The sequence below is a fragment of the Pristis pectinata genome, chromosome 8 (assembly GCF_009764475.1).
Source record: "Pristis pectinata isolate sPriPec2 chromosome 8, sPriPec2.1.pri, whole genome shotgun sequence".
NCBI lineage: Eukaryota > Metazoa > Chordata > Chondrichthyes > Rhinopristiformes > Pristidae > Pristis > Pristis pectinata.
In genome coordinates this window covers 100,902,924-100,917,342 of record NC_067412.1, presented here as the reverse complement: position 1 = coordinate 100,917,342, position 14,419 = coordinate 100,902,924, and the positions used below count along the sequence as shown (strand labels likewise).

Below are 14,419 nucleotides of genomic sequence, written 5' to 3'. Positions count from 1 at the left end.
TGTTCCCCATCCATCACAAGTTACACAAATCTACAAGATTTCAGATCTGAGTGCCTTGCTGGACTAGTTAATTAGAACAACATTCACATTATAGAGAGAGATTGCACTTGTAACAGGACCTTCCGTGACCTCAAGCACAGCCCAAACATTTTAAACCCAGTGTAGTACTCCAAGTGGCAGTCTCTGTAGTGATGGAGGGAAAGGAGCTGCCAACTTGTACTCAGAAACCTCTGCTCAGAACCATGACTGTTGGGTAAATATTAATGAGAACAACAGTGAGAATCCAACTGCATCTCAGATTCAGGCAACTCAAACCCACACGTCCACCTGACTGGGAAACAGAGGCTCAGATTAACATCACGTGAAAAATTGCCCCTCCAATCATGCGGGGGGTGCACCCCCAGTACCACCCCTTTGTTTTACAAAATGTTTATTCGCTAAAAGCACTACAAAAAACAACCAATATCAAATACAGGACATCTAATACAGAAAGAAACAACTAAGCAAACTAATACCCGTGAAACACACACGCTACACTATGCCCGCTACCGCAACACACAACACCTCAGATCAAAATCGCATTGGAACCGTCCACGACACACACGATCCCCTGAGGGGCCCACCGACCCAGTACCACCCCTCCCAGAGTGTGACGCTCCCCCAGTACCACCCCTCCCAGGGTGTGACGCCCCCCAGTACCGCCCTTTTTTTATATAAATGTATGTTTTTATTACATATTACACACGAACTACAAATCAACTCCCATTACAGACAACAAAAAGAACACAATTCTACCGAACATCCAGGCAACACAACAACACTCGCCTCGTCCCCCCCACAGTCACGGACACAGCCTGTAACCCACCGTCCAGATCGACTGACGGAGGCACAGTTGTTAATCAACAAATAGTACGACCATATTACATACTACACACGCACTACAAATTAACTTCCAGCACAGGCCACAAGAAGAACACAATTCTATCGAACATCAAGGTAAACGCAACAACACTCGCCTTGCCACCCCCCACAGTCTCGGACATGGCCTGTAACCCACCACCCAGACCGACTGACAGAGGCACAGACGGAGGCACAGAACCACGAACAGCATTTCACAAAGTCGACAGTCTGAAAGGTGACAACTTCGCAGGAGCCATGCCTCCAGGAGCTGCAACTGCCGTGTAGGACCGAGGCCCCGCCATCTTAGAGCCTTTACAGCCACCACGACAAGGCACAACGCAGTCAGTAATCACAAAACACCGCTGGCGCGATAAACAGCGACACAACCAGCAGGGCACACCAGTAATTAGTCCCGTAAAGGAGCAGTGCGGAGAAAGGAGAGGTGGGAGTCTTCTCCAGATAAGCAGACAGTTTGTGGGATGAAACTCCAGCGCCGTCCCTCCCACAGCGCCCGGAACACAGACACCAACACCTGGCAAAACACAGTCCTTGCAAGAAGAAAACTGCTCCAGCCCACCGCTCCAGATGAAAACCACACTCCCCCAACTGCCCAACATTCTCCACAACTGCACCTTTGGATTTATACAATCACATCTTCAGTTCAATGGGAGAGCGCACTCAGTACCACTCTTCCCACAGGGTGACCCCCCCTCAGTACTGCCCCTCCCACAGTGTGACCCTCCCTCAGTACTACCCCTCCCACAGTGTGACCCTCCCTCAGTACCGCCCCCCCCACAGTGCTATGGTCCCCAGTACCGCCCCTCCCAGAGTGTGACACTCCCCCAGTACCACCCCTCCCACAGTGTGACCCTCCCTCAGTACTGCCCCACCCACAGTGTGATGTCCCCCAGTACCACCCCTCCCACAGTGTGACACTCCCTCCCACAGTGTGACCCTTCCTCAGTACTGCCCGCTGACATTGCCATGCTTTCTAGGTACGAGCCTACTGCCAGAGGAAGGCTCTTTGCTCTGCACTGGAGTTATTGTGAGACACAGTGGTGCTCAGACAGGGACAGGTTTGACGGTGGTAACTTCCTCCAGCTACCCGAAGAAGAATGTTTCCACAGGCTGCTCTGCGAGAGAGGAAGGGTTAAGGAGCCTGGCGAGGTTCAGAGCACAAGCTGGTCCGTCAGACAAGGGAAGAATTCTCCATTTACAAAGCTGCTCCTGGTCTTGATGTGAATGGAAAGTGGCAGATGGGTGAAGTGTAATCTTTTTTGAATGTCACGACTGACATGTATTGTCCAGACACGGACCCCGGCCGTAACAAACAGGTGAGGCTGTTCACAGTCAGTGAGAGTCCCTCTTGATTAACGTCTGAATCGAGCAGGAGATGTCAGAGCAGAGATGACATGACTGGATTATGTTGGAGAATGCTCTTTAAATTGTTATAACGAGGATTCAAGATCCTTCAAATCAATTTTTTAATGAATTCTTTCAGGCAAAGTGATGAACAAAGCAAATTTTGCCATTTCTAAAGCTTAGCTGAATATAAATTTAAATCAGTATTTTGCAGAGTTGTTGCCACATTATATAACATTGATATTACTTTGGCCTCGTCAGTCAGATTTCCTCTAGCCATTCAGTCCTTCGTCTGTTCCGCTATTCAATTAGATCACGGCTGATCTGTCTCTCAACTCTATCCACCCGCCTTGATTCCATAAGCTTTATTACTTTGCCCAACAACGCAATTCTACAATTTTCAGTTAACACCAAGTATCAACATCCCAGCTGTGGTACTGAAGACTTGTGCTCCAGACTACTTGCACCTCCAACCAGGCTCTCCCAGCACTGTTACAACACTGGCATCTACATGACAATACAAAACATTGCCCAGGTATGTCCCATTAATAAAAAAAAGGGACAAATCCAATCCAGCTAAATTACCACAGAATCTGTTTACACTCAATAATCAGCAAAATGATGGAAGCTGTCATCAACTGCACTCTGAAGCATTTACTCACCAACAACCTGCTCACTGATGCCCAGCTTGAGTTTCTCCAGGACCACTCAGATCTGGGCCTCAGCACAGCCTTGGTCCACATAAGCACAGTTGAGAGTGGCTGCCCGTGACATCAAAGCAACATTTGACTGAGTCCGGAATCAGAAGTTCTGGTAAAGTAAAAGACAACAGGCATCGGGAAGAAAACACTTCAGTGGCTGGAGTTACACCTCACACAAAGGAAGATGGTTGTGGTTGTTGGAGGTCAGTCATCCCAGCACCAGGACATCACTGCAGGAGGTCCTCAGGGCAGTCCTGGGCCCAGCTGTCACCTGCTGGTTAACTAATGATTTTCCTTCCATGATAAGGTCAGTAGTAGGGATGTTCACTGATGATTGAACAACCTTCAATTCCATTTTCAATCCTCAGCAAAGGAACCAGTGGTTTTCTTCACAATAGATGTTGTGGGTTTTGGAGCAGTGTTCGATGGCATAAGCATCACTGAGTTCCCCACCATCAATGTCCTGGGGTCATCTTTGACCAGAAACCTACCTGTACCAGTCAGATAATAACATTTACACAGAGCCACATGACCCCTCAGTATCCATCTCACATCATGCCCAGTTGGTATAGAGGAGTATTTTGCAGCCAATATACTCAAAGCAAGGTCTCGCAAATGGCAGCATGATAACCTCCAATCAACCTGTTTTCACTGGTGCTGATTCAGGAAAGAACATCAACAGGACTCTGAAAGGTCTTTGGTTATTTTCTATGTCTGTATATACAGTATATCTGCTTACCTTCATCACTATTGGCACAAGACAGAGAGGGGACAGAGAAAGAATTCTTTCTCCACAGCAAGTTACTGTGATCAGGAATACCCTGATACTTTTGGAAGAGAAAGGGATAATTAAATGAAGAGGAAGAACTTACTGGACTGTGGACAGGTGCATGGGAGTGAGATTCAGTGGAAACTGTCGGTCTCCAGGTTGTCTGCTTTTGTTTCTTTTTCAGGCTGTGTCCAATTTTTTGAGGTGCTTTATAAATGGAGCTTGTTATTTCATATCACTACACACAATCACAATTTGGTGAGTCTGTGGGGCAGGACGTACTCAGGATGGACAAGGAGGTCTGGGACACTGCCAGAAAGCTGCGATTACATCAGCCTGTGTCTGGGTAACACATGCCCAATTTTTGGGCCCAATCCCCAGATCGTTGTGAGGACTCTGAAGGGTTGATTGGGCTGGGAGTGCCTCCAGGTCTAAATCCAGTGCCTCGGTGAATGAGAGATTGTCCATCCAGCTCTGTTCCTGCTCCGCTGTGGTCACAGTGGTGGAGTGACTCACAGTTGTAAGTCCACCACTTATTGTGACCCTGGAGTCACGTGGACACCAGACAAGGTGAGTTCCCTTCCCTGAAGGATATTGGCAAACTCAAAATCAGAAAAACTGCAGACGCTGCAAATCTAAAATAAAAACAGGAAATGCTGGAAACACCCAGAAGGTCAGGCAGCGTCTGTGGAGAGAAAAACAATTAGTGTTCCGATGAATGTTCCCAGACCTGAGATATTAACTCTTTCTCTTTCGATAGATGCTGCCTGACTTGCAGAGTGTTCCCAGCATGTTCTAATTTCAGTAAACTAGATGTGTCCTTACAGTAACCCACTGGTTTCATTACTGACACAGATTTATTTATTAATTGAATTTAATTTCCTCAGGGCTATGGTAGGGTTTGAAGATGCCTGCAGATCAGTAAGAGCAACCTCTAGGTGACCAGTCTGATAACATTACACCCAACTTCACTGTAATGGTAAAATTCAATGAATATAATTAATCATTACTGGCCAAATTAATTCAAATGCATCACCCTATTTGTCATATTACTTTATATTAATGAGATGTTGACTTAGTTTTAACATTCTAATTAATTAATCATCTCAACCTTTTTAAAATGTAGCTGGCCTACAGTTGGTGACAATTCAGAGTTTTACTGAACCGTCGTAACATGAAGCGGAGGACAAAGGGAACAATAACCCCAGGCAAGACTGAGCATCAACAACCAGGTTCTGGGCACATTTGGATTTGGAATGCTTCAGGGTAATTACATGGGGAGCTGAACAGCCAGCCTGACCAATTCTTCAAAGGAAATGGCCCTGTATTCTCACAGTGTCACAGCTCATCTCACAAAACAGCTCAGGGAGCAATGTGTGAGAAGTATAGAATCCCCATGGTGCTTTTTATGACCTACAGAACGTCCTAAAATTTTAGTCAATGAAGGATGTTTTGAAGGGTAGTAACTACAGAAAAAAATGCAGGCAATTTTTGTTCGGCAAAGTCCCACATAGTAACTTGATAATAAGCAGATAATCTGTCCCAGTGATGTTGATCAAGGGATAAATACTGTGGCCAAGGCCCCCAGAGAACTCATTGATAAAACCCATGTCCATTCACCATGAAAACCGTTGTGTAATGGACAACCATTGGGTGAAAGATCATCTCCCACCATGTTAATCAGCCTCTCCCACTTGAGCATCAGTGAAAGGAATTTCAAGGGAACACACTGCTCCATTTCTGTCCTGGGGGCACATAGTTATTAGCTGAGGCAGTGAACAGGACATACAATAGTGCTGGGTAGACATCACAGACACACACCAAGAGGGCTGGCCAATGCCAGGGACTGGTCTCGGTCCTCAGCCTCACTGTTGGGGGGATTTGCTGACTCAGGTTGCCCCTCCCCAGACAGCTCACTCCAGGGCTGCCTGCCGCCAATCTCCAGCTCATTTTTGGGGTAGGAGTGGACCACGGGAGAAGGCTAGTAGGAGTTCAAGTCCAAGGGCAGTATGGTCATGGTGGGGGTGGGGTGGGGTGGGGTTTGACTCCTGGTTCCTCCTGGACGTATTAAACAAGTTGCTGGGTTTATAGAGAGATGGTGAAGAACCCTGGGCAGACAAACTTGGTTCATAATTGTTCCATTTAATATTTGAGAACCTCTGCTTAGGTCATGAGGGATGTAAGGAGGATGTTTCCTCTTGTGGGAGAATCTAAAATCAGGGGTCACTGTTGAAAAATAAGAGGTCACCCATTTAAGAGTGCTATGAGATGGTGAATGTATGAAAATCTCTTGCTCGAAGTCAGGTGGAAGAAGAGTCGAGAGCCATCAGCTCCCCATGTAATTACCCTGAAACATTAGAGCCACACAGCTTTCCTCAGGTGGCACAGTGGTGCAGCGGGTAGTGCTGCTGCCTCACCGCGCCAGCGATCTGGGTTCAATCCTGACCTCCGGCACTCTCTGTGTGGAACCTGTATGTTCTTCCTGTAACCACGTAAGCTGTCCCCAGCTGCTCCCATTTCCTCCCACATCCCAAAGATGCGCAGGTTGGTGGGTGAACAAGTTGCTGTAAATTACTCCTGGAATATATGTGAGTGAGAAAGTCTGGGAGCAGCTGATGGGAATGTGGGGAGCATGGCTTCCTGTCCCATGACCGAATCTCCCCTCTTCTGCTCCAAGTACTTATCCAAATCTCTCTGAAAAGTAGTACTATTGCTTAACTGTTCCCCTGCTTAAAACATTCACTTTCAGGAAGGAATTTCCACCAACTTCACTCCCAGGACCAATTTCAAATTGATAACCTTTTGCTACTGGCTCCAAACCAGCAGAGATGGCTTCCTCTACTCCATCAAAACACTTCACTGGAAAAAAATACAATAAGCTGCCACATAAGAGACCGTAGCTAAAATTAAAAGCCTGTGGAACTGAAGGCACATTATTCAACTGGTTAGGAGATTAGTTAGAGAGCAGAAGATAGAGAGCAGGCAGAGAGGATATGCAGTCAAATTGGAACTAAGTGACTAGTGGACTTCTTCAATGAGTGGAGCTGGAGCTGGAGCTGCAAACATTCACTGTATTAATGACTCAGCCACAACACAGAGCCATACATCCAATGACACAGAAACAGTGACCAATAAGCAGGGAATGAAATTGCAAAATGGCATTAATACATTAAAGGAGGGGGAGAAGCTATGCCCGGTGGACTATACAAAGCTCAGAGTGAGGTGATCCACATCAGAGTGAAAGACTGAATGTATTTAAATGAGAAAGTGCCAGGAACAGCAAGTTCAATGAACGGTTTACCTGAAGATTTCACTAAAATGCAGTGTTTGGTTGCAAAAGATTATCACAGACCTTGATGGCAGAGGAATGAATTGCTGGTAGGCAGGGCTGAGAATTATTCTAGAGATAAAGAAATAGATTAGTGAAAAGTCTGTAAGTTTCAACCTCCTGATGTGTACCTGAACAGGGACCTTAGCCTCAGTGTAATGCCAAATGCAAGCAGCATTCCCTCACTGACATGGAGTGGGTAGCTTCAGATTCCTTCACTTGGGCAGTTGTGGCTTCGTGAACTGCACTCTTGTTTCTGTGTCAGAAGGTTGTGGGTTGAAGTTGGACTGCAGAGACTTAACACAAATCCTCAACCATGCGGAAGTCTGTTGCAGTGGCCCAGCCCGGCCCCAGACCCAGTACGGTGGTTGGCTCAGCTGCTAACTGGCTCTTGGTTCAAGGGTAATTGGGGATTGACAATGAATGCAAGCATTGCCCAGACGTCTACATCCCATCGATGAATGTACTGTGGAGCACTGCACCATTACTGGGGCAGTCTTGGTTGAGTTGCTAAACCAGCTTTGGATTCTCTTTGACTGCAAGATTTGAAAGAGGAATTCTTCCCAGTCCTCAGACCAATATTTATCTCACAATCGCCCAAAAGATAGATTATCTGATCATCATATCACTGCTATTTGTGGGATCTTGCTATGTACACGCTGACCATCTTCATCAACGGAACAATGTGGGCACCTTAACAGCCATTCTATTGCCCATCCTGGTGTGCGTGAGAAGCATAAGTCTTTGGTTTCTCATTCCATGGCAACAACTGTCTACGCTGTCCAGGAACACAAGACAGCAAACCAGAACATTCAACATGCACAGCAAGTCTGAGACACTCTTTGAGTCCACAGGAAGAAAATAAATCAGCTTATTGCATTACCCTGCAAGGCTCGTGAGATAAAACTGTACGATAAATTCCAAGCAGAAGAGGAAACTGTTCACAATTTTCCTCCATCAAGTAAATTAAGATGCAAAACATCCCGTGACAAAATGTACCCGCATTTTCTATTCTTGTTTCTCCTGTAAATTGATATGCCTGGTAACAGTTACTAAACATAAAACTATATTTAAAAATAAGCAAATCATCTTAGTCAATGAAAATATTTTTCCTTGTTATGCAATGATTGCTTAGGGCACTTCTAGCATATGGACATGAACAATGTTATTTAAATAACCTTGGCACACTGAGGGCAGCTTACATGTCGGAGCCAGTTCCATGACATCAGTCCCAGGTACAAATGGTGTTTGGAATTTCCTGGAGAGAGTGAAAAGCGAAGGTCAAAGGATATCAATGGCCTCATGTTGTGACACATGTAGATAGTCCAACAGTCCAGCAAGTCCTGACTCCTCAATGATAAATCATGAAACTTGTCTCCGTGAAAGCTGCTTAATGGCCAGGAAGCTCCCAGCAAAAGATGGCCAGGAAGCTCCCAGCATGATGCAAACAGAGAAGCAGTTCTCCCTAACTACCTGGTCAAGACTGGCCAACAAGCCGCTCAACTTGGCCTTGGGGGCTTGACTGTTAATACAGTTGGATACACAAACCTCTTCCTAATTTGCTCATACAATGTTACAGACCAAAGCTCAAGAGATTGTGAACTCAAATCCAACCAAGACAGTCTGAAAATCCCAAACTGGTTAATAAACATCTTGAAGTAAAAAATCTGGTAAATCTTTATAAAACACTGGTTAGGCCACATCTGGGGTATTGCATTCAATTCTGGTCACCCCATTACAGGAAGGATGTGGAGGCTTTGGAGAAGGTGCAGAAGAGGTTCACCAGGATGCTGCCTGGATTAGAGGGCATGTGCTTTAAGGAGAGGTTGGACAAACTTGGGTTGTTTTCTCTGGAGCGGTGGAGGCTGAGGGGAGACCTGACAGAGGTTTATAAGATTATGAGAGGCACAGATAGAGTAGACAGCTGGTATCTTTTTCCCAGGGTTGAAATGTCTAATACCAGAGGGCATGCACTTGAGGTGAGAGGGGGAAAGTTCAAAGGAGATGTGTGGGGTAAGTTATTTACACAGGGAACGGTGGGTGCCTGGAATGTGCTGCCAGGGGTGGGGGTGGAGGAGGTACAATAGAGGTGTTTAAGAGGCTCTTAGTTAGGCACATGAATGTGCAGGGAATGGAGGGATGTGGACCTTGTGTAAGCAGAAGGGATTAGTTTAGTTAGGTGTTTTATTGCTAGTTTAATTAGTTTGGCAAAACACTGTGGGCCGAAGGGCCTGTTCTATGTTCTAGGTAAAAGTGACCATGAGGTTATCAGAGTATCCAGCTGCTTCACTAATCTTCTGGCCTGGTTTGAGTCTTCATGCAACTCCAGTCCCACATCATCGAGACTGATGCTCTGCTGTCCTCTGAAGTGGCTGACCTAGTCTCACAGTTCAGGCACTTGGGAGGGCACAGAATGCCAGCGTCATCAGAGACATCCACATCGTAAGAATGAGTTTAAACTATTTGTGTTCACCTGTGGGATGCGGGCATTATCACAGAGGCCACAATAAGGTGCAAGGGCCACAATGAGGTAGACTGAGAGATCAAGATTTCATCTTTATCGTCCAAGAAGTCCATTCAATAGTCTTATAACAGCAGGATAGAAGCTGTCCTTGAGCCTGGTGGTACATGCTTTCAGGCTTTTGTATCTTCTGCCTGATAGGAAGGGGGAGAAGAGAGAATGTCCGGGGTGGGTGGGGTCTTTGATTATGCTGGCTGTTTTACTGAGGCAGCAGGAAGTGTAAACATGCGTTTCCCATATCCCAAAGGCATGCAGGTACATTAATTGACTGCTGTAAATTACCCCCAGTGTAGGTAAGTGCCAATAGAGTCAAAGAGGAGTTGTTGGACGTGAGAGAGGGAATAAGTTGAGGGATGCAGTAATGGGTGTTGGGACTGTGAGCTAGCGTGGACCAGATGAGTCGAATGGTCTCTGTTTCCAACAAGCCTCCATCAGACCCCAGTCCCAGAGCTCCTCTGCTGGAATCCCTCTGTGGTCACCTCTGCAACCCCTCACCTCTCCCCAACTCCACCACATTTGCTTCAGTTCCAATGTTTTGAATATCTGCAAAATGGGAGTCTTGCCTCTACAATTTGCCACCATGAAAGAGAGGTAAATTGAGGGTATAATCAAAACAGAAATGCTGGAAGCACTCAGCAGGTCAGAAAGGATCTGTGGAGGGAGAAACAGAGTTAATGGTTCAGGTCCCACCTTCACCTGTCCTGGACCTGAAACGTGAACTCCATGTCCCACTCTGCCAGTTCCCCCAGCTCACCGATCAAAACCTCCACAACGCCTGGAGATCAGGGAGGAAGGGTCTCTGAGTCACAGGGCTGTGCATGTGGTCAAATATCGGAGCCTCTCCAGAGCAGGGACAACCTGATGTTGCTGCACACCATCTCACATCTGAGTGTCCCTGCTTCACACTCAGTGCCCATCTTCTACACATCCTTTACTGGCCAAAACTCCATTGGCCTTGAACATACTCAGTGACAGACGATCCCAACGTGTGGGGCAGGGAGCTCAAAATATTTTTGTGAATAACAAAATCCTCTTCATCTCAGTCCTAAATGGTCGATCCTTTCTCATGAGACCATGGTCCCAGTTCTAGAAACTTTGCACACATCCTTACAAAGCTTCCACAGTTCAGAAGTTTGCATTACTGGATAAAACATTTGGCAAGAAAGGTACACCCCTCCTGAAGTGAGATGTAGGGGAACCCTCCAAATGCAGGGGTACATGTGGCGTTTGCCTTAGTCACTGAATTGTCCTGCATTCACTGCTTCACAGACATGATGATTCAATAAACAGCCTTCCAGCATCCGTCTAGTCAATCCTTCTCAGAGTCTTATTTGTTTCATCGAGATCACTTATCATTCTTCTTAACCCCAGTGAGTATACGTACAATTAAGTAAATTAATGAGATAAAGTGTAATTTCCAACATTGACAATCAGTCAAGCCATCAGCTAGCTGAGAGAGAGTGTGTAGCTGTCAGTTACTCCATGATTCGCATGAATCTTTTGAAGAAGATTGACAGGCAGTTTAGTTTATCATCAATGAGAATGTCAAAGAATAGGCAGAGACAGGCTTGACATATGAGCGTGATTCATTGAATCGGCAATCCTAACATGTGCGCAGAATACCAAAGGGCTGTTTACGTGCTGCACTCAATCCCAGTGTTGTTACATCTCAATTACTGAAATCTTTCCATCTTCAAAATCATAATCATTACAAACACGGCAGCTCTTTTAAAAATTAATGCAACTTTTCATTGGAAAATATTGGTGATTTAGGCCTGAAAATACTTGGCAATTAATGGAATGACCACAACAAGGGACTTTGGTTGTGTGAGGTGAATGGAGAAGCATGGGTCTTACAGCAGAGAAGGTGAAATGTCTTCGACATCACATGGGACTGTTGGTGAGCGGAGGACATGGATTTTAGCAAAATGTTAAAAGAAGCAGTGGAGTGACAGGGAAGATGTTTCACACGGTGAATGCACTGCCTGATAGGGCAGTGGAAGCAGATCCACAGGATTTGGACAAACATTGGAAAAGGAAGAACTGGTGATTAATGTGGGGATGGAGCAGTGGGTGGGAATATCAGAGAGCTTCCTCACAGAGCAACAGGCAAGATACTGAAGGAACTCAACAGACCTGTGGAGGGAAATGGACGGTCAACGTTTCAGGTCGAGACCCTTCATCTGGACAGAAAGATAGAGGGGAGAGAGCCAACATTAAGCGGTGAAGGGAAGGGGTGGAGAAAGAGATAGCAGGCGATAGGTGGATCCAGGTGAAGAGGGGTGTTAGCTGGAGGAGGGGAGAGCGGAAATAGTGACAGAGGCTGGGAGGTGAGAGGTGGAGGCAATAAAGGGCTGCAGATGGTGGCATCTGATAGGAAAGGAAGGTGGAGCTTAAAATAGAGGGAGGGAGGTGGGGAGGGCAGTGGGGGAGGGGACCCAGTGGGAGGAGTGTGTTCCACTCTCTCCTCCTCCATCTACCAACCACCCTTCCTTACCTGCATCCACCTCTTGTTTCACCCCTTCCCTCCACCATTTTATACCAGCTATCTTCCAGTTGAGATGAAGGGTCTCGATCCGAAACGTCGACTGTCCATTTCCCTCCACAGATGCTGCCTGACCCGCTGAGTTCCTCCAGCTCCTTGTTTGTTGCTCCAGATTCCAGCATCTGCAGTCTCCTGTGTCTCCAGGTTCTTCACAGAGTCAGTTTAGGGACAGGAGGATGAAGAGTCCCCTTCTGTGCAATCATTTATCCTCCTACAAGTATAGGATGTTGCTGAACTATTTTAGTTCGGCTGTTAACCCAGTTGTGTTAAAATAGACAATCAGGGAATGCAACACCTGCCATTGTTCAGCTGTATTTTACTTTCCTCTAAGGCGCTAATACTGTAACAATCAACACCTCTTTTTAAAAAAAAGAACCAGTGGAGTGACATTTATTTTAATTGAGACCAAAGTGAATGAGATCCTTCCAAAGCATGCTGAACTAAGAATGTGATTTGAATTCAAAGGCCCTGGGTTTTGAGTCCAGTTTTTTGGATTGCTGCAGCTGAGATCCAACAATAACTAAAGTCTCTGGCAGAAAACAGATTCAGTTAAACAATCCAAATGGCAGAAGGGCTCAGATCTTGTCAGGGCACCTCAAAAACAACAACCTTACATTTATAAAGCACCTGAGAGGACGCAGAGAGGACGTTGCCCCTCTGGGTGGTATCTAGAAACTGGGAAGCTGGTTTCAGAACAGGGGGTCACCCACTTGAATCGGAGGTGATTTCTGTTCTCACAAGGTTATGGATGTTGGGAATTCTCACAGTGAGCCCTGGAGTAATTGTCACTGAGTGCATTCAAGGATGAGATGGATGGAATTTTGGATCAGAGGGGAGTTGTGGTTGTGGGAACAGGTAGGAGCATGAACAAGACAATATAGTCATGATTTTTTAGAGGGGCAGCACAGACTTGAAGGGCAGAACAGCCATCTCCTTCTTAGGTCTTTCTTTTACAATGATGAAAACCCAAGGTGCTCCACAGGAGCCCCCGTTATACTGATGACTTCCCTCACCCTTCAGCTTTGTGACTTCCTGGGACTATAGGCTGATAACGGCACAGTGAGGGTGACCAACCCACAAGCCAGGAGAGCCTTGCTCCCAGCTTTGCCAACTGTCAGAGCTGTAAGGGTTTTAAATGTTTTCTGCTCTGTAGTAATCCGTACTTGGATTCTTTACCTACTGCCTTCTTCAACTCCAGGCACCCCCTCCTCGGATATTTTGAAACATTCATGCACGGAAATTAAAATCCATATACATAAGATTAATATTTTAGGAATAAATCATTTTTAAGTAGTAATTATGTCAGAATATGCCATTAAAGAACCATTTAGACGTTATGTAATTAAGTGTAAGATTCTCAATGTATCTTACGATGGGTCTGGTTCATAAAAAACTTAAATTTTCACATCAGCTCGTGATTTCTGCTTGATTGTGCTAAAGCAGTCTGCGAAGCCAGAGTGTGTCACTGGTGGAAAATTCCACATTGTTGCATCAATCTTTACATGCACAAGATCCCAAAGTTGCCGTGGGTTGCGGGAGTGATCACAGTTATTGCCTGTAGATTCAGCTACATTACCACGGCAAAGTGTGGGGAATGTGGGGAGATTAGGTTACAGCAGAAGTTAGTGGGAGAATGGGGTTGCTCTGAACATAGAGCACAGAACAGTCCAGCACAGGAATAGGCCCTTTGGCCCAGTATATCTGTGCTGACCGCGACGTCAATTTAAACAGCGCATCTGCATGCATCTGACCTATATCCCTCCATTCCCTGCCTGTTCATGTGTCTGTCTAAATGCCTCTTAAACTTTGCAATTGTATCTGCTTCCACCAGCTCCCCGGCAGTGTGTTCCTACCTCCTACTCTGTGTAAAAAACTTACCCTCTCACCTTAAGCCTGTGCTCTCTAGTATTTGACATTTCTGTCCTGGGACAAAGACTTTAACGGTCTACCCTATCTATGCCCCTCATAATATTATAAACTTCTATCAGGTCTCCCCTCAGCCTCTGATGCTCCAGAGAAAACAACCTTGCCTGTCTAACGTCCCCTTATGGCTAATACTCTACAATCCAGGTAACATCCTGGTGAACCTCTTCTGCACCCTCTCCAAAGGCTCCACATCCTTCCTGTAATGCAACGATCAGAACTGCAAACAATACTCCAAGTGTGGCCTAACCAAAGTTTCATACAATTGCAATGTGATATCTTGACTGAGACACTCAATGCCCTGACCAACGAAGGCAAGCATGCCGTCATGCTGGTGAGCTAGCCGAGACTTGATGGGGCGAATAGCCTC

The 14,419-nt window shown here is 46.0% G+C and overlaps 1 protein-coding gene across 10 annotated transcripts in view; it reads right to left on the bottom strand.

Moving 5' to 3' along the window:
* Positions 1-14,419, bottom strand: part of fgf13a (fibroblast growth factor 13a) — a 441,705-nt gene that overhangs the window by 288,561 nt on the left and 138,725 nt on the right. For 3 of the 10 annotated variants that reach the window (XM_052021024.1, XM_052021023.1, XM_052021020.1), the window contains exon 3: positions 8,263-8,318. The exons of the other annotated variants lie outside the window; for them this stretch is intronic. In XM_052021024.1, coding sequence (XP_051876984.1) covers positions 8,263-8,281 — 19 coding nt within the window. In that variant the 5' untranslated portion in view covers positions 8,282-8,318. The remainder of the gene's footprint in view (positions 1-8,262; positions 8,319-14,419) is intronic. 10 annotated transcript variants of the gene reach the window in all.